General features: G+C 46.7%; 4 protein-coding genes across 4 annotated transcripts in view; 1 reads left to right on the top strand and 3 right to left on the bottom strand.

Annotated features, from left to right (window-relative positions):
- Nucleotides 1–509, bottom strand: part of smim8 (small integral membrane protein 8) — a 1,322-nt gene extending 813 nt beyond the window's left edge. Inside the window, exon 1 of the mRNA XM_056580830.1 lies at nt 219–509. Coding sequence (XP_056436805.1) covers nt 219–347 — 129 coding nt within the window. The 5' untranslated portion in view covers nt 348–509. The remainder of the gene's footprint in view (nt 1–218) is intronic.
- A 454-nt stretch (nt 510–963) lies between these two features.
- Nucleotides 964–3,031, top strand: gjb7 (gap junction protein beta 7). The gene is made up of 2 exons (XM_056580829.1): nt 964–1,248; nt 1,776–3,031. Exon 2 carries the CDS (start codon nt 1,806–1,808, stop codon nt 2,622–2,624), a length of 819 nt encoding a protein of 272 aa, XP_056436804.1. The 5' UTR covers nt 964–1,248; nt 1,776–1,805; the 3' UTR covers nt 2,625–3,031.
- Nucleotides 1,399–17,978, bottom strand: znf292b (zinc finger protein 292b). Its single transcript, XM_056580828.1, has 8 exons — nt 17,729–17,978; nt 14,247–14,401; nt 13,669–13,747; nt 13,119–13,254; nt 12,343–12,548; nt 11,147–11,283; nt 10,434–10,575; nt 1,399–9,974 (listed from the first exon to the last, which is right to left on the bottom strand). Exons 1-8 carry the CDS (start codon nt 17,903–17,905, stop codon nt 3,339–3,341), a joined length of 7,668 nt encoding a protein of 2,555 aa, XP_056436803.1. The 5' UTR covers nt 17,906–17,978; the 3' UTR covers nt 1,399–3,338.
- Nucleotides 17,979–18,455: 477 nt separating this feature from the next.
- On the bottom strand, nt 18,456–19,844 carry LOC130374976 (5-hydroxytryptamine receptor 1E). The gene has a single exon (XM_056581960.1). It carries the CDS (start codon nt 19,842–19,844, stop codon nt 18,651–18,653), a length of 1,194 nt encoding a protein of 397 aa, XP_056437935.1. The 3' UTR covers nt 18,456–18,650.
- Between the last annotated feature and the right edge of the window lie 286 nt (nt 19,845–20,130).

The following is a 20,130-nucleotide window of genomic DNA, read 5'->3' on the forward strand; positions in this document are numbered from 1 at the left end:
TCTTATTTTGATCAACCACTATCGGTTAGTGATACATGTTTCAAGCCTGCTGGGTTGGTAATATCGCGAAAGATATTGCTCTGAATAACAAGCATATCTAGTGTGTGTGGCGTTTTAACAAATTAATTCCCTAAGATTGTGCATTTCTGTTTGGTATTGGTGTTAGCCCCAATACATGTTGAGAACCACTTGATGGTTTAGTGCGTCACTGGTCTCACTGGTTTGATGAAGAGTTCAGGGTTGAAGGCTCTGAAGAAGGTGGTGGTCCTGGCGGCTCTCAGCCCCGGACCCCTGAACCCTTCTTTCTTAGGGCCTTCGGACCCCCCACCGGAGTCCGCGGACGACATGTCCAAATGACCAAAGACGCTGATCTATCGATTAATCGATCTGGATTACCGATCAGTCATAGACGCTTTAAAAGCTGGGACATTGCATATGTATCTCCCATTACTTTGGTGCAGCCATGTTTCACGTTTCAAAGTCATCACAACCAACAACAGTGTTGCCAGATTGGGCCAAATATCATGACTGAACTGTACCAAATCCACGACCACAGCACCCACAGTGGCTGGAGTGGGGATTACAACAAGTACAACTTCACCGCCAACTTAGATCCATCCTCAGGTTATATACATTTTTAATTGATGGGAAGATGAGTGTGAGGTTTTTTTTTATTTAAAGGTTTTAACATCTGATATTGTCGTCCTTAAGGGGCAGATGACCAGAAATAAATCCCTCCATTATTTATTCCTGTTGTAACTAAATAACTGCACTCATCAAACTTGAATGATTCTGCTCATTTGGTTACATCTCCACGACAAAACACAGTCGTGTTATCTCCTTCGACATCCTCGCCTATACACAGCGGTTGTTCTCGATCCTTGTTCAGCTTGTGGAAAAGAGTAGGCCTACTTTGCATTGGGTGACCATGGCGATGGCGTCACACCAGGTGTGACCTCATTTGTGTGGATGCAAACATACCTACCCTCGACATTTTACAACACAATTAGCTGTAGGCGTCCACATACCAGCTCTCATACCAACAGAAAAGACAAATATCAAGTACACTTTGTAGTTTGATTGTTATATTTCTTTAGTGCACTAGTGCACATCCCCTTAGAACCATATCGCTCTTGGATCTATCCAAATAGCGTGTTGGGTTACAAAAGGCGTGGCGTGCCACTTTAACCAGCAGGTGAGACGACAGACGGACAGGAGGGATCTCCCGGGATACGCGCACTTTATACGGTAAGTTAATAATACATTTTCTTTATATAGCATTTTCTAAGTATACTCAAATACGCTTTATAGAGTGAACACAACAATAAAATCCTTTAATAAGAACTTATATTATTAAAAAATATTAGAAAAGGAGGAAGGGGAGAGAAGGGAAGGAGGTCATTTCTGGAAAGTTAACGTTAAGAGTATCCCTGTAGGATGCTGTTATTGATGATAGTGAGTATTTTATTAATTGCAGGAAGACGGATCGTTTCGGCCCAATTTGGAGTGGTTTTCAATGCGCTAGTCAAGCGCAAACTAGCGACTGTTGAGGGATGAAATGGAAATTTAAAACAAATATTGAGAAACAAATGTGTAGTTTCCCCTCTCCTTTTCTAACTCCTGTGGGCTGTTGCTTTCACGTATTAATAATAATAGGCCTATATGTACCAATACCAATAAGAGTAGATCCACTTATTGTTATTTCAAACTACAAACGCCTGTATGGAATAATAAATGTAGGCCTAATTCATGGATACTACTTTGTTCATGTTAAGTCTTAAAGAGGGACGAGGAGCAGCGCAAACATGAACTGGGGCTTCCTGGAGAACGTGCTGAGCGGCGTGAACAAGTACTCCACCGTCATCGGTCGCATCTGGCTCTCCATCCTCTTCATCTTTCGCATCCTGGTGTACGTGGCGGCCGCCGAGCAGGTGTGGAAGGACGAGCAGAAGGACTTCACCTGCAACACCCGGCAGCCGGGCTGCGAGAACGTCTGCTACGACCACCTGTTCCCCATCTCCCAGACGCGCCTTTGGGCCCTGCAGCTCATTATGGTGTCTACCCCGTCCCTCCTGGTGGCCCTGCACGTCGCATACCGGGAGCACAAGGAGTCCAAGTGCGGCCACACGCTCTACGAGGACCGGGGCAGGATCGACGGGGGGCTGCTTGGCACCTACATCGCCAGCATCATCCTCAAGACCTTCTTCGAGGTGGCCTCGCTGCTCGCCTTCTACTTCCTGTACAGCGGGTTTGAGGTGCCCCTGTTGTACCGCTGCGAGGAGAGCCCCTGCCCCAACATAGTGGATTGTTACATCGCCAGGGCCACGGAGAAAAAGATCTTCCTGTACATCATGGGATGTACGTCCGTCCTTTGCATTGTGCTGAATGTGGTCGAGCTTTTCTATATTATATGGAAGCAGTGCTCCAAGTACTTTAACAAGCGGTATGTCTCCGTGGAAGAGAGGCAACGCAGACGCCACCGGTTTATGGTTTCTAATTACAATCTGCCTGTTTCTATCGTCAACAAGCCCGCATCCCCGCAGGCTCCACCCGGGCTGAACAAGGGCCTCAGGCGATCAGAGCCGTCCTGTACACAAAGCCTCCCATATCTGATGAGACATTAAATTAAGCGTCCCACGGTGTTGGATCTTAATCGTAAGCAAACTGAAAGGACTGACCATGTGGGATCTAACAACATGCCATGTCACACAGTTGGCCTAAGCTAGGCACAACAGCCCTTTTCTGCATGGAATGCAAAATCTTATTCTTGTATTTTATGCAACAAAGATTTCCTTGTGCCTGTAGGAAGTACATTACAACTAATATTACTATAGCCAATTATATAATTATATATATATATATCTATATCTATATCTATCTATCTTAGATATCTCAGATATAAGGGAAGAGGAAAGTCTTAATTACAAAAAAGGTTTATTGTTATATTCAACCTGCTGGTGGCAGTAGTTGTTTAAAAACACAATCAAATAATTCGAGTTCAAACAATGTAAGATATAAGTAACATTATTCCTCTGTGTGTTGTATTACTAGATATATATTTATATTTCCCCATCGGGACAGTTTTAAACTCCACAGCTGATCAATCTTCTAAAGAGTTTATAAATACAAACATGCTATACAGTTGACTTAAAAAAAAAAGGACATTTTACATAAATACAAATCATTTTGAGGTCTCCCACTCACTACATGTCAATAAAAAAAAAAAAAGTTTTGTAGGGCACCAGTGCGCAGCAGTTTAAAATGTTTTTTTTTTTCTACACCTGAGATTGTATTGTCAATAAAATAAATAAAAATACAAAAATAAAAATCACAGAAAATTAGTCACTTTTTTCCAACATCACCGTGGGTCTCATATCTTGCAGCTGTTTCAACAGAAGGGCAGCCACGACGGAATACGCCCCGTCGACGACTATCCTGACCTTACCGAGCGCCTCAAAGTTCTGCCGGTTACTGAACACCACGCAGGTGTCTTTGGTGTGCAAACTGGACTTCTTCCCGGGGGGCCGACCTCGGGCCCTTGTGGAGTTCTGTTCTGGCGGTGTAGAGTCTTCCAGGAACTTCAGGAAGGACACCTCAAAACCCATGGGTTTAAAGGAGGGCAGAGTATCGCCGAGCTGCGTGCCGTCGTCTGGCGTCAGGGCAAGGTAAGCCGAGGAGTCGCAGGAATCAGTTTCTTCATCGGCGGCGCTGTGCACTATGCGATTCCTCCTCGTGGACCTCGATGTTGCTTTGGGTTTCCCTGCGTTTCCGACCAGCTTGCGAGGTCGCCCTCTTTTGCGCTTGACCACAATAGGCTCTTTGGACACGGCCACTGAGTCGCTGTCCTCGTCTGACGGACCGCCATCAAAGAATCCTCCCGACCTTTCTGCAGCCACCCTTTTCCGCAAGCCGGGCTTGGCCGAAAGGTAATCGCTGCCTCCCATGCCGGTGTCCGCCATGAGGTCATCTTCGGACAGGTCCGAGCTGTTGTCGGACTTGGAGTCGTCACTCCGGCTGGAGTGGTGTTTGAGTCGGGAGAACTTCTTGCAGAAGATGTAGTGGCTTCTCTGCTCCTCCAGGTAGCGCTCAGAAAGCCCGTGGCCCATGTAATGCTTCATGATGCTGCGCTCCGACCTCATGACCGACTCGCAGCCTGCTAGCATGCATGGGTATTGCAAGGTGAAGTTCTTGGTGCACAGCGCAGAGGCCTCGCCCTTGCTCTTTAAAGATGGCTTGCCATATTTAGTCCAGTTGTTCTTCTGCGTCTTCTCGGGTCGTTTTTTCTCACTTACTTTCTGAAGCTTCTTATTGCTCTGGATGTTCTCCTTCCCGTCAATGGCTTTGACAATTGGGTAATGGGAATTATGGGAATTCTTGGAATTCTGTTTTGCACACTCTTCCGGTATCGTTTGATTCAGCACTTTCAATTGGTAGGTCTCGGGGTGCTTCTTCATTGTGTGTCGAAGCAGGTTATACTTTGTGGCATATGTTCGGTTGCAATCTTCCACATCACAACTGAACCCATTTAATGTTTCTTGTCTGGACAGCGTCACACCTCCGTGTAGTTCCTTGATGTGTCCGACGTACTTCCAGAAGGAGGTGAACATCGCCACACACCTCTGCTGGTCGCAGGCGAACTGGCCGAGGTTGATACGAGATAGGATCGCACCAGCCTTGTCCAGGCTGAACTCGTGGAGCTGGAGGTAGTGCTGCAGCAAGCTGGGAACCTCCTGGAAAACTCGACAACAGTCCTTCTCCTGGCATCGGAATTCAGGAACAAATTCGTTCTCAGAATCTGCCACCTCCTCATCATCTTCTTCAGAATCCGTTGACTCGTCCGCTGCTTCGGTTCCATCCTGTTCTTTTTTGACCGCCAGCACAGAGAGAGCAGACTGGTGGATAGCCCGGTAGTGGAGGATGAGGTTGTGTTGAACTGTAAAAGCTGCGGCACATCCCTCGTGAACACAGCAATATGGTCGGTACGGATTAAAGACTGCATTCGATTTCTTCCCTTTTAACTTCTTTGCTACCTCTGGAATCGGCCTCTCGACTCTGCTGGCTGAAGTTGTTTTGGTAATTGGTGGTATATCCAAAGGTATAGTTATGTTAGCTTTAGGTGGCGATGAGGGCAATGGGGCCAGAGGAGTTGGTGCAGATTGCAAATAGAGTTGACCATATCGATCAGCAGAGTATCGAGTAGGCGTCGCGGGGACATGTTTGTGTTGTCCAGCCGACAAATCGGAACCAGAAACAGTTTGGGGTGGCAACAGGCTGCTCCCTGTAGATGCCTGGCTGGCAAGATTTCTGTGGACTTGAGTGAAACGATTGTCATTGCTGGAGTTCTGCTGTATAACATCTTTGCCGCAACACTCTCCAAACAATGGTGGTTGGCCTTGGAAGGGTTCTTTGAGGGTTATGCTTTCATTTTCAATGGCATTCTGGTCTGCTTCAGTTTGGGTCTGGTTTTGGGTACCGGGGAATTGAACGACAGGGGCTAAAGTGGGCTTTACGGGTAATTTGGAGATTTCATCGATCGACATCCGGTGAGCAGTCTGGTAGTGAACCCGGCGGTTGGAGTTACGTGTAAATGCTTTACTGCATTTATGACAGCCGAATGGTGCTAATTTAGCGTTCCTTTGCTTTGCATTGTTAATCATCTCTAGCGTGTAGTTGTGGACTCTAAACATGTGTTTCCAAAGCACATCAGAAGACATAGCCCTAAAGGTGCAGTCTTCACTATGACAAGCAAACGGCTTGACAAATTCTGAATCAGGATCAACGTTTGTTGGCCCAGTCTCTTCCTCCTGTTTCACAGAGGTTTGTATATTTCCATTCACCTTTCCGACCTTTTCGGGTCCCCCACATGCATTATGATCATCTATTCCCCACGGCCTACAAACTCCAGAAAACAGCACTGTTTCGCTCTGTTCCCCCATGTGGTTGAGGGTCGGGGATCCAGTTTGCTGGGATGAAGACCCGCTTAAACCAGTGAAACCCACACCACCTCTGGGACATCCACTGGGGACTGAAGAGGGAGTTCTAGATTTCTTTGGAGAGACCCGTCTTGATTCTGAAGGAGAGTGATGAACACTAAGGTTTGAAGGTCTCAAATTAGAACTAGCACTAGCGCTATGGTTGTCTGAATGAAATACGCAGCTTCTATGTGTGAAATCACCAGATAATATCTGCTCTCTTAATCGTTTCTTGACATCTTGTTCACTTTGCCACTTTGACTCGCCATGATTAACACTGGATGGCGCCAAACTATGCAGCCCCATGGAAGTTTGCTGCTTTGCTTCAATTGAAATTATATCCGTTTGCTGATTAGTTGTCGCATGATCAACAGGAAGACTTTGAGGATTAGGCCTGGCATTTTGGTTTTCTGACAGGATCTGCGAGAGTATGGGGTCGGGGTAAATGGGACTGCTATACTGAGGGAGGTTTGATTGAAGGTAAGGTTCAGGGTAAAACTGCTCCTCCTTAATGTGCACATCCCCGGTGTGCTGTATAACAGAGTTTTGTGGCATCCGCTCAACAGCGCCGTAGGTACCTTGGAAGAAAGGCTGGGAAACTGATGGCTGGTCAAATAGATCAGCCATGTTTGCTTCAGCCATGATCCGTTTCAGAATATCATCCTCAGATCCCATCTCAGGTGAATCAGCATGGGTGAAGCCCGAAGCAGGAAAAGCATTTGGGTGTACTGTAGTGTTTTCCACAGATTGTGATAGCCCCTCCTGATGGAGTGCAGACTGATCGGGTAGCAGCTGTGAATTAAATACATTCTCTGTTGGCTCAGAGTTGAGAAAATCCAAGAATGATGTAGGCAGATCTACTGCTGGTTGAGCCTCAGACAGTGGCTTGCACGTTAGACGCTTGGACAAGTGGCCACCTAAGGATTTGGAACTGTTAAATTGTCTACTGCACCTCGGACAACTGTGTTTTCCATCTCCAACAATAGATGGCCATTTTGGCCTTTTTCTGGGTTTATTTTGAGTGTCTGCAAGGCTTTCAGAGGTCTCACCATTTAGATATTGGTTATTGCTACTGCATGAAGATGAGAATTTGTCCTGCATTTGCCTGTCATGCGTTTCTTTTGCCTTTGTTATTGCCGGGGCGATATAATTTGAGACAGAACAATTATCACTTAGTGATGTGAAAGATTGAAGTGAATTCCCCACGTCACTACTGTCAATGTATGATGCTGAAACTGAATGAGGGCGTTTCCGGATAAGAGGCGGGTCCATTGAGTGCCCCAATTGAAGCCCCCCACTGGTGAGATCCACCTGTAGCATCCTTTGCATATTTGATGGGTAAACGTGGGCGGGAATCTGACCTTGTCCTTGATTTCTGTGCCATTGAGGGGTAGTTGCAACTTGAGATTGCATAGGTGCGCCTGTATCCCCTTGACTTGCCAACTGAGAAACAACAATAGGATTAAGGATATTCCTCATATTCAAGGGAGCATCATGATTTTGAACAGAGGTGAGTTGACTAGTGTAACATGAGCTTGGATCCATAGTAGGATAAGGCAGAGGTTGGTGGACAACTTGTTTCTGGATGGCACGCATTTGGACAGCTTCAGTCTCTGAGGTTTGTGATGGAGGAACCAGTCTGGTACTCCCTGCAGACCCATTGGCAAGCAGCATGCCCTGGGGATTCTTGACATTTTTCCTCGCAATTTTCCATTGATCATAAAACTCTGGGTGCGTAGCACGCATGTGCTTTGTGACACTTCTGTAGGAGCTGTAGTTCCTCGTACAGTTTCCAAACGCACAATGGTGTCGCTCTTGTGCTGAGGGAGTGGCTTGGTTTATAGGATACGGTGCAGCATTTCCTGACCTGATCCCAGATGGTGGAAGAGGGGTCATCGATGGACGAAGGGTTTGACACATTCCTAAAGGTATGCCATTGTCAGATGGATGCATGTTGGTGCATGTGGGCGGGAACTGTTGCGGATAGGTTACGTTGCAGTTGGAAGAGTACATCATCGACCCAGGGCTTTCATTAGGGGAGAACATCGGTGTCTGGTCTTCAAACGCATTTGCGTGCCCACTGTGGAGTCCTGCAGTCTGAGCTTCAAATGAAGGAGTGTCCCGACTCTGCAGGGCGGCTCTCAAATGATCGAAAGAATGAGTTTCTGGACTTTCCATGGGTCTAATTGGATGGGAATTGATATTGGAATTCACAGAGGACCGAATAGCAGAAATATCTAAATCCTGCGTTTGACCGATGGAGGAACAAGGCATATCTTGGCATTCACTTTTGATCACGTATTGTCCAAAGTCCTGCAATGGCCTCCGAGGAGAGGCCAGCAGGCTTTCTATTGAGTTTAATGGCGGTGGCTGTCGACTACTGACATTAGCACAACTAAAGTCCTTTGATTCATGAGAAATCTCAAGTGAAAAGGAAGTCGAGTCGGACAGCATTCGTTCGATTAGCGAAGGGCCTGAATTTTGGGAATTTTGTTGTGAATTCTGTTCTGGGTTCTGCACTAAATTCTGTTGTGAATTATGTTGTGTAATCTGCTGCTCCTCTTGCATTGTTTCAGTGGTGTGTTCTTCCTGGTGTAGCTCCAACTGGTTTTGAGAATGGAATAATTTTCGGCAGTCTGGGACTTTACACGTGAAGTTTTTATAGTGCTGGGCCTCGTGGTCATAGAGCTTAAAGGCTTCGTTAAAGATCTTTCCACAGTTCGGAAATATGCATCTTGCCTTGAACACAACGTGGCTTTTCCTGTGAACGAGGAGTTCAGGGTTGGACTGAAAACTAGCTTTGCAGTTCAACTGGATGCAGATGTAGGGGTCAACGCCACAATGCACCTGCAAGTGGTCGTTGAGGTGGGCGACGTTGACAAACTGCCGGAGGCAGTACTGGCAAACAACCTTGTTAATCTGCATCTCGAGGTAACGCTTGGCCTCCTCGTTGTCCCCATGGGCCTTCACATGTGTAAAAAGATTTTTTAGAAACTTGAAGCTCTTTTTGCAGCTTGACACAGGGCAGACATTTTCTTCATGGCTTTTAACCTGAAATCCAGAGACATCGTTCCTGGCGGTGTGTGATGCGCCTCCGCTCGGTCCTTGCGAATCTCCATTCGTGTGAAGGTAATTTTCAGACTTGGCTTTTAATGCTGCTATAATTGGGGGCGCCGTTCTAGGATTAGCCAATTGTTTGTTGTTTTTCATCGCAGTTAGCCTCTCCTTAGAAGACTGCTTTACGTGTGAAGCCACATGCGGAACCAAAGTGTCTTTTGAGGTAAACGTTTCAGCACATATCGGGCAGCTGAAGACGCCAGCTTTAAAATGAGTCTGTGCGTGACGCACTATCCGGTGGCCCAGAAACTCCTTATCGCACAGCACGCAGTACTGCATGTATGCCTGAAAGTTCCGGAACCTGGCAGACACAAAGCCCTTCTGCCTCAGCTTTTTAATTTCTCTGTTTTTCTGCCGCCGGTCCGTGATTTCGTCCAGCTCATTGGTGGTGTCCACAAAGCAGGTGGTGAGGTCTCGGGGGTCCTCCTGACCTCGGTGCTCTGGCCCCTCCTCCTCCTCATCGGGACCCTCTGGGTCCTCGTTGTCGTTGAGCAGGTCGATGGAGGACACGATGGAGGCCTCCTCGCCCATCAGGGCCAGGCACTGTCGCTTCAGGGCTCGCCAGTCCCAGAACTCTGGGTCGAAGGGCCACTGGGTCTTGAAGACCAGTAGGAGCTCACAGCGCAAGGAGTTGGAAACGGGCATGTTCTCCTCCTCGAGCTTCTGGTCGGGCTCGTTGTACAAGCTCTCCACGGCGTAATAGGCGTCCACGGTGGGCTCCAGGAGGAACTCGGTGAGCTGGCAGGCGCGCTTCACCTCCAGGTCGTTGGAAAGCAAACAGGAAAGGGTTTTGCAGATGGTGGCCTTGGAGTTTCCGTCGCTCGACTTCAACTGCAGAGCCATGATGCACATTTCAATGCAGGTCGGCAGTCCAGCGCTGTCCATCTGCGAGATAGAAGATACTAGTGTCAGTTCAATTGACAAGATATTACATGTTAAATAACTGATGTTTAGGGCTTATTGGGTTCTACATCGTAAGTATTTCGTAAATAAACAGAATATTAAAGTTCCTTTCACTAATAGCCCAGCCAAAATGAATTACTAACAAACTTTTCACTAAGCAAAGCCCACACATTTAACAAAAAAAAGTGCTTTAAAAGATATTGTAAACACTTAATTTTAACTATTAATTTATAACTGCACATTTTTTTGCAAAAAATGTTTTTTTGTTAAAGGTCTATTAAATCAGAAAAACTAATTAAAGACAATGGTTATATTACATTTTTATTTACATCATCATTACTAAAGATGGAGAACATTTCAGGCCGCACTTTAGTAAATCGCCACCAGAGAGCATCATCACTCTCCCTTTTGATCCACACACGTCAACGAATGCTGACTGACCTCTGATTGGACGACTTTTATAAGGAATAGGATGTGGAACACGGTTTTGGAGAGCATGGACATCTTGCGGCATCTTTCCAGGAAGTCCTGCTCAGAGGACTCAAGCCTCTTCAGCAACTTGCTCCAGAACAAGGTGAGTTCCCTGGTGGAGACAAAAACACTTAAGACAGCGAAACCCTTCTCAATGAGGAGGCCGGGTGGTGTAGTGGTCTGTGTGTTGGACCCCCAGTCGAAAGGTACCGGGTTGAACCCGAATTTCCACAGTGAGTGTACCTGTACCTGTATACATCTTTGAGCCGGATGCCCTAAGCACTTCCTCTCAGGATTAGCTATTAAGTAGCCAGTTTTGCATAAGCATCTGCTAAATTAATCAATAGTACATTGGTAAATAGAGAATTTGTATCAACAGATGTACTTTTAGTAGCAAGCATTGGATAGAAAAGCTAATGTCATTTGATAGGGTCTTCCCAGTGTCTTAAACAAAAGTATGTTAGTATATATACAAAATACACTGCCTAATGAGTTGTAGCCAGCAGCAAACACTTGTGTGATGCGATGCCCATACTTCCCTGGGACATTGATATAACAGGCAGAGGTTTATTGGGTTAGAACGATGTTTGTAGAACTAAGAATCATACAAACAACGCAAAACGCTAAAGTCTCGGGAACGACTAGATTTGCTGTGCGGATGCAGTAGCAGGGGAGCATCTTACCAGGCGCAGTAGGTGTCTGCTTGGAGGAGCTGATGGGTAAGGAAGGCGGAGCAGAGGCTAAACGCTACCCTTTCGTCACCGTCCGACTCCAGGTTACAGATCATCTCCAGCGCATCCCGACAGTCCACCTTAGACAGCTGGGAACCAAACCAGCACAGCACCGGTGCGTCGTTAGCACAGGGAACTTGACTGTTAATTCCTGTGGTCGTTTCCATTAAGGAACCTTGATTTGCATGAAATGCATTGCTTCCTAGGTCTAAAGGTCATATCCTTTTTAAATCAATCAGGTGGATGCTGGATGAAAATATGGTAAAGACAGGTCTATTGTTTATTTGCTTAGAATAACTGATACCTTCCTTAATTCGTCAATGAAAATTAAGAACTGTAGAATTAAAACTGATGGTCTTCGTTCTAGAAACTAAATCCTGGTTAAGTCACCAATCATTGGTTTCTTTCCATCTATCTGTTTACATGTCAATGGACATGTAAACAGATAGAGTCCATGTCCTCAAACGCTTCTCAAAGAAATTCCAAAGCAGAGTCAATTAAGTTGAATGGACATGGACACTAACTGGTAATCAAATCTCAGCCGAGGTCATCATTAGGGGCCACTCACACTAGGGCCGCGGCCCCGAGCCCGAGCTCGAGCTCATTTTCATACTAAAGTCTAGAACGTTTGGCTAGTGTGACCAGACCACGCCATCCGTATTCCAGCACGGAACAGCCCCTTGGCCATGGCACACTTGGGAGAGGTGTGCCGTGGCCAAAGTACAGATGCAAATGCGCGGATACGCAACGTGAGCTGGATGACGTAGTCCTTGCGCGACCCATCTTTCTTTATAGGTCCATGCTCTTCTTCCTCGCAACCATCATTTAAACAACGGCGGCAAGCGGTTCGAGAGTGGGTTTACGTTGGTGCGATAGTGAAGTCGAGTGTTTACTTGAAATTTGGGCCGACGACAGCATTCACGTTGTTGTTCTCCATTGTTGTTATGGCGGCGAGGACGCTTGGTGATGACGTATTTATCGTATTACGACGTGATGACGTATGTATGAAGGAGCAATCGTGCCCAGGCCACGGCCTTTGGGATCAGTGTGACCACGGGCCAGCGGGGGGAATCGTGCCGAATCTTCCTGCAGCACGGAACAGGCAAACTTGCCTAGTGTGAGGGCGCCCTTAGAGAATGTGAACTTGCCTCCTCCATGAGCTGGTGGTGCTCTGCAGTGGAGCACAGGCAGATGAGGTGCGTTTGTTTAAAGTGCCCCCTGCCCTCGAAGGCCGGGTGCTCCGCGCAGGCCTTGGCCAGCACCTCCGCCCCCTTCAGACGGCCCTCATCCTTCATCAGCTGCTTCAGCCTCATCTCCAGCAGCACCGGGCCCTCCTGCTCCAGGAACTCATCCACTGAGGACGCGTAGAAGAAGGAAAAGGGGGGACTTGATGAGTCTTCAACACAATCACAGACTGACCGATTTGTGTAACTTTAGCTCTGGCGTTGAAATGATACACATTTTGTTGGGAGGCCACCAAGTGCTTTTTTATCACCAAGAAAGCACTTGGTGTAAATGAGATTTTAATTTCCGCAGAAAATAATGACCCAATTAAAAAATACATATTGTAGTATCCTCATGTATTGGTTCCTTTAGCTACTCTGCACTTTTTAGAACTTGGTTGTGCAACACTGGAATGTTTCCTTATGGCTAATTGTTTGATTGTTCTCAGCATCACTTGTAAGTCATTATAAATGGTATGGTAAATGGAATGGCGGATGAAGAAAGTGATATTTAGCTCAGTTGGTCATCCAATGATGCACGTCGACCGCAGGGCTGAACGAAGTGAGGACTTGACTCCATCTCCGTCTCATAGCCAATCAAATGTTCCGACAGGCCCGTGTTGCAAATGTCTTGTGTCAAAACTCAGACAAAATAAATAATAAAGGAGCAGGTAGGGTATGGAGAGGAACAATAGGCTCACCTTGTTCCTTCGACTGTGTCTCCTGGGAGAGAACGCCCTGCAGCACCGGGCTGGCCCACACACCCTTCTGCTGGGTCAGGGAGCACAACAGGCTCAGCTGGGGGATCCCGCTCTCCTGGAGCCGCGAGTGGGCCCTCTGCACACACACACACACACACACACAGACGCTTGGTTAACATCATGATAACATTGTTTACATTTGGGGCATTTAGCAGACGCTTTTATCCAAAGCCACTTACAATAAGTACATTTGTCAAAAGAAAGGGAAACTATATATCACTGTCGGGTACATCAAGATAAATACTGAGTTCTGAATGCTAACATGTGGTAAAGCTATCGCTCTACACTGAGGGCTAACATGAAGCCAGTTGCAAATAGCACGGTAAAAGGTTATATCAAGCACTAACATCAGGCTAATCATTAAAGGAACTATGCTAACAAAGTCAAAACAAGTGCAAAAATCAAGCTCAATGCTAACATCACGACACATGACGGCCCAGTTTATGAGTTAACAGAGGACAGCTGCAGTATGCAATGTCCTGTGGGGTACCTGGACTGAAAACCTCACTTCCTCCCAGAAGCTGGCAGGAAGCTCCTCCCTGAGGGACAACAGCAGCTCAATGAAGCTCCTGCAAAATTAAACGTAAACAACATTATAAATACTGATATTAGATTCACACCGATCATTGAGGCATGGTGGGAAAGCAGACCTCTGCTCTGTTATATATTCATATCAACCATGTTATCAGGTTGCAGTTAAAATCAAATATTTGGTTCATGAATCATTATAAAAGGAATAGTTTCGTTTTTCTCGGCTGCTTGCCAGAGCAATCACATTTAAGACCAGACTTTGAACTCTTGTGACGGCAATTTCTATTATTTATAGAGTAAATGATCAAACAAAGATAGTAGTGTATGGAGCATAGCACCGACGCACCAGCCACAAATCACGCCACTAAAACTGAACACCAAAGAATAATGTATGGTTATACTTGAGTAATACGTGTCAAGTGAGAAGACGCACACTTGCAGCCCCATGACCCTGTCTTCTATGTGCCCGTTGCCCCCCGCCCTAACCCTGCGATCCTAACGAGGGCTGAGGCCCCCCCCCTTGGGCGCGGTACTCACAGGGCCAGCCGCTCCAGCACCAGCGGGACGCTGTCACACTGAGGGGAGAGGGAGGCCGAGGCCTGGCTGTAGGCCTGCAAGGCGGCCGTGTACACCTCCACCAGCGCCACCGGGTCCTGCTCCACCTCCCAGCAGCCGGCATACTCCACCAACGTCTGGGGGGGGGGGGGGGGGGGGGGGGGGGGGAGAGAACCAGATGAGTCGTAGGAGGAATCCCAAATCCCAAGGGGGAGGTCGCCATTGCAACACCAAGAGTAAGAACGGGGAAAAGGATCAAATGGCTGGCTCTTTAATACAGTTTGACAGTTTTATCCTAATTGACTTGCAGTGAATTTCCATACAGGCCATTAAGGAGCAGTTAAGGGTTAGGAAACGAACCCAGACAAATGTCATCAACCAGCAGGTAGAGTCATTTTGCTAAAAGGATGCCTACATGTTATTCTGTGGCCATTGGGGATTTAACCCAGAATCCTGCCCATTTCAGCTTATGAATTGTCAGGATTAATTGATGTAAACCGACCATTTAGTCGAAGATATGCATATTCTGTGTGAAAAACACGCCTGCATTTGCAATTCAAATGTTGACCCACAGGTAAATCTGTGTGTCAATAATCCAAAACAGATTTTCCCAGCCCACAGTTCCTATCACATGTTTGAACCCCCTACAGGCAGTATTAGGAACTGCAGTGACTGATCCAAACAAAGCTAAAGAAGCAGCTCTACCAGAACAGCCTCAGTCTAGAAAAGCACACACACACTTAAAATGTGTTAGCCTCACTTCCTGTTGCTTGACTTTTAAAAGTAAAATGCTCAAATTTTTCGTTCATTCATTATAACTATTATGGTTAATGTTACAATTACTTCCATTTAAATTTGAGGCCCTTTCAACCAAAAGCGACAATGTATGACCTTAGATACATGTCCTTAAGGAGCAGGTATTACGGATCAGGCATCTACCTCAAGGATGCTTACAGTAGCCTTCAGAGTCAGACATTGGGAATCAAACTAGGGACCACTACACTAACATGTCCTTCTTGTTCATGTGTATTTCATGGTCTGTTGTATTTAAAATCCTTGCTTGGTTACTTGACAGTGAATGGTGATCTATAAGAGGAGTGTGTTAGTCTAGTGCATTTTTCTATCATTAACAGTGGCTAAAGAGAGCTTCTGTTGTGCTGCTCAAAACACACAGACTCTGTTGCCTCAGAGAACCGGTCCGACACCTGAATGGTTCTCCCCCGAAGGCACGGGACTAACCCCAGCCTCAGGGGACAGCTCTAGAGGAACAAGGGTGAGATGGCCCGACTACACGTGCCTCATTAGGGGCTGCAGAATAACAGAAGTGTGTTGGTTCAACGGAAATCTTAAATTTGACAGCATCCAAACAAACCATAATCAATTCCAGCTTGTATTGTCTTTTATCGTTCAATAAAAAGAGCATACAGAGGCGTGATAGTCTAGTGGTTAGGGTGTGGATTCCCAGCCGAAAGTGTTAGGTTTTAACCCTATTTCCGCAGTCAAACCTGTATGCACCCTTCAAAAAAATGCTCTGATCCCTACCCTGTCTGTATCTAACCCGCACCAGTTCTTAGATTACTCGTCGCTGTATCCAATGTCTTACCCCTACCTACTCCTTAATGACCTGTCCCTGCATTCATTGTGTAACCCCTACCAGCTCCTTAATGACCTGTCCCGGCATTCACTGTCTAACCCCTACCTACTCCTTAATGACCTGTCTTTGAATTCAGAGCCTAACCCAAACCTGCTCCAAAATGACTTATATTTGGAAAAACTCACTGTACGTCACTTTGAATAAAAATGGTTGCTAAATGACTCAATTAAAAATAGATTCTAGATGGACATTGTTCTGATTCAATGAAAGAAAGACACTATGGAGATATTTGGATATCTTATTCAACCATACACCTGCTATTAGAAGCTGTACAAGATATTTCTCCTGTTGATAGTTTACCAGCAGTTACAGAGACACCCTTCCAAAATCACGTCGGTCCCCGAGTTCATTCACTTCTCATGATTTCCAGATAGAGGCCACAGCAAAGCTTCTTAAATGAGTGACATTGTAATTGTCACAGCAGAGATAAGAGTATTGACCAATCAACAAAAAGGCCACATAGGTTATTTGTACCTGCCATTATGAAGTTAATATGCTACCATTAAGATACTTCCTTAAAGGTGCAGTGTGTACGATTTTGAAATATCCTTTGACAGATGCAAGTAAATGAAGTAACAATTAAAAAATGTCCAATTTAAGAAAACACGTTGTGTGTGAACAATGAGCACATCCCTATTAATCAGGCAAGGAAAAGGCTCATTTTGGATTTCTCTGTGCCTGAAATAGTATTCAAATGGTGCGCGTCTTTCCCTGCAATCTGATATTTTTATGTCAATGGAAGTGGACCCTCTCTCTGTGTAGATATTAAAAGTTCATTCTGAGGAAACGATACCGCGTTTCTTAATTTCACGGGATTATACACTAATTAGAAGAACATAGTCATGGATATTATATTGCATTTCTGCCGAGACCATTCAGCTAAATCCCACAAAAATAATTTAATGGCATTTTGATAAAAACTAACAGCAATAACATCATTAACAAAAAGCGTTTGTTAACACATACCATTTATGTGAACATACATTAGTTGTTGTTATTCAATATCGTGTTCATTCAAATAAAATAATGGTATTTATAAAAAATAAAAAAAATAAAGACAGACGCTTTATCATTGTCTTCAATGCTGATGGGAGGTTCGTCCCGTAATTCCACAAAACCTAAAAGGTATGTCCTGTTCTCTCTAACACACCTCATAGAGACAGACAATAAAACGACACAAACGTATTAGATTGTTGACCCTGTAAAAAAACGCATATTCAGAAATATTAATTAAAATAATAACTCGGAATAATAGCCTGCACCATAAAGCTATCAGGTCGGGCTGCTTAGCTAATAGACAGACTAACATTAAAATCACAATAAGGTCTCCGTCCAGTCGGAAACAGTATTAAGCAGCTCTATTAAACATTGTAATAGCCGGTCAGTCCTTTACACACTTGTCATTCAACAACAAACAAGTGAAACCCGTCATATTTCAGTAAACATGCAGGAGTGTCTGCTAGCCCATGCTAGTAGCAAACAATCATACCCTTACGGAGAGGTCGGGTACGTTTGTTTTTAATGTCGGCGTCCCCCTGTAGGGTGGAGAGAGGGGCTTCTCCCGTCTTCACGGCTTTACATAATTTTCAACCCAACAATAGCATGGAACATAAATATCTACATTACCAAATCCGTTGATATAGTTGTTAAATATAAAATACTACGGGAGCAAAATGTAAAATACCATGGATATACCTCTCGCTCACCCAAAACAACGCTTTACAAGCCTTAACCCCGCCCGCTAGTGCGGCACCATCACCATGATCCACGCATCTCCCAGGATTAACCAGCTGTACAGAATGAAACATACCCGACAGAAGTCCTGGCAGTACTGAGAAGACGCCTCAACAGGGGAGTCCGTACTGTCTTTCAAGACCACGTCGTACAGCTCTTGAAAACGTCGTTTGAGGGTCCCGATCGTTGTATCGATACTGTTTGTTATACTACTGATACTGCGCTCCGGGTCTATCTCCTCCTCGTCCGCCATCTTCACACCCGAGTCCGGCGCGTCCCACTGCGCGTCACACAATACGCAGTGGTTGCAGCCAGGAATGGGAAGATGCCCCCTTCTGGAAGAGCTTGCCATAGGCTACAACCAATGCATATATTTTTATTCCTAGAAAACAAAACAATTACGACGTAGCTTACGAAATTACTTTAGGCGTCTTAGACCCCCCAGAGTGTTAATTCATTGAGTTGCTAAATGTAACAGTATAATATTAGTTCCTAGTACAATACATTATCAATAATGATGCTAAATGAAGCAAGTATATGATATAAGTTCCAAGGAAAAAAGATGATAAGGGGGTACAAAATATAATTTACTTATCAAATAATTTGGCTCTCTGTGTCACGCTTCAAATAAAGCCGTACAATTCTAACAGGCTCTTCTGTGTACCATGATATGGTACACAATCAATTCATTTGACAGAATAAAGAAATAAAAGAGGACCAGAAAAACTTTAATTAGTTAATTTGTTGTTTATTTTCAGTGTTCCTTCTCAAGGTTTGATCCCTCTGGGAATGAGGAGGTGTTTTCTGTCCTTCGGAGTGCTAAGGGTAAGGGGTTGTCGTATATTGGGATTTTGAAGCAGTCACTGTAACTGTTATTAAGGGCTATAAAAGGTAAACACAAGTGACTTGATATGTCTTTATAGTTCTGTTAAAACACAGAATCCCCAGTGTATTCCTCGACCTGTTTATGGAGCAAGTTTAGTTTAGTTTAGTTTAGTTTAGGCGTGGGCCTTCCTCCTGAGCAGTTTTCTAAAGGCCCGCTTGTAGTCGTCGTTGAAGCTGGTATAGAGCAGGGGGTTGACCAGGGAGTTGGCATAGCCCAGCCAGGCCAGGACGTCAGAGACCCGCGGGGAGGGGTGTGCAAGCCTCAGCCCCACCAGCAGCTCCTTCAGGAAGAATGGCAGCCAGCAGAGGACAAAGGCCCCCAGGATCAGACCCAGGATCCCTGCCGCCTTCCTCTCCCGCCGCGACGCGCCACCCTGCTGGCTCCGCCCCTCCGTAAGCTCCCCGTCCGAGACGGAGCGCACCCCGGCCCTCAGGGTGTCAACGGTCGTCAGCCCGGCGTCCGACACGCAGAATGCCCGCGGCGGCTGTGGTTGTGGCGGCTGTTGCCCCCGGCAGCGGTCCATGGAGCTCTGGCTCCCCAGGTTCCGGGAGGAGGAGCCCCTCTTCTGGTACAGCGTCCTCGCAGCGCGGTAGATGCTCCGGTACAGGACCAGGATGACCGCCATGGGCACGTAGAACGCCCCCAGCGTGGAGTACACCGTGTAGCCCACGTGGTCGTGCCTGATCACACACTGCCCCTCGTCTCCGCCGTCGTCCACGGCGACCGCAGCACGCCCGCCCCCGCGTCTCCAGAACAGCGGCGGCAGGGAGATGAAGACGGAGACGAGCCACGCGGCCGCGATCATGAGGGCCACGCGGCGGGCCGACTTCCTGCGGGCGTACTCGGCGGTTGCCTTGGTGACGGCCCAGTAGCGGTCCAGGGCGATGGCGCAGAGGTGCAGGATGGAGCAGGTGCAGCAGGTCATGTCCACGCTGAGCCAGGCCTCACACGCCGCGCTGCCCAGCCGCCAGGCGCCCGACGCCACGTACAGCGCCGCCGGCGGCATCACCAGCGCCGCCACCAAGAAGTCGGTGAAGGCCAGCGAGCAGATGAGGTAGTTGGCGGGCAGGTGCAGCTTCTTGGTGCTGCAGATGGCGGCCATGACACCGCCGTTGAGGACGGCGGTGGCGAGGGCGAGCGGGGACAGGAAGGCCAAGGCGAACGCCGCCGAGCCCGCGGTGTCGGCGGGCTGGAGCAGCTGGGGTTGGGTGGAGGTGGGCGGGGCCGTAGTGTTGGAGGAGGTGTTCTGGAGGAGGATAAACGTGGCGGTGCCTGTGGGGTACGCCAGGTACTCCACCATCGCCATCTCCGTGGTTCGGGAGGCTCAGTGCTCAGTCTGCCAGGAAGAGGGTCAAACGCGTGAGCGGCGGGGTTCAACCTGTGGGCTGCCACCCATCAACGGCTCGCTGGGACTGACCCCAGTTAAGAAACACGCCTCATCAGTTTCCATTGATCCTTAGCGCATTTGAAGACTGAAAAGTAGAAATGTCATTGATGAGCATTACATAGATACAATGTTCATTATGTCATTAATGTAACTCTAAATTAAAGTTAGGGTTAGGTAATTTAGTTTAGAAGAATATTTTGTCATA

Source organism: Gadus chalcogrammus, chromosome 21 (genome assembly GCF_026213295.1).
Source record: "Gadus chalcogrammus isolate NIFS_2021 chromosome 21, NIFS_Gcha_1.0, whole genome shotgun sequence".
In the NCBI taxonomy this organism is placed as follows: Eukaryota; Metazoa; Chordata; class Actinopteri; order Gadiformes; family Gadidae; genus Gadus; species Gadus chalcogrammus.

What these genes read in the sequence shown, in the direction of transcription:
- gjb7 (XM_056580829.1), top strand. Translation starts at nt 1,806, where the DNA reads ATGAACTGGGGCTTCCTGGAGAACGTGCTGAGCGGCGTGAACAAGTAC.
- znf292b (XM_056580828.1), bottom strand. Translation starts at nt 17,905, where the DNA reads ATGGCGGACGAGGAGGAGATAGACCCGGAGCGCAGTATCAGTAGTATA. An exon ending in GTGCTGGAGCGGCTGGCCCT is followed by an intron (nt 13,748 to 14,246) that starts GTGAGTACCGCG and finishes TTAATTTTGCAG; the next exon opens with GAGCTTCATTGAGCTGCTGT. An exon ending in GCAGACACCTACTGCGCCTG is followed by an intron (nt 10,576 to 11,146) that starts GTAAGATGCTCC and finishes TGTCTCCACCAG; the next exon opens with GGAACTCACCTTGTTCTGGA.
- LOC130374976 (XM_056581960.1), bottom strand. Translation starts at nt 19,844, where the DNA reads ATGGCGATGGTGGAGTACCTGGCGTACCCCACAGGCACCGCCACGTTT.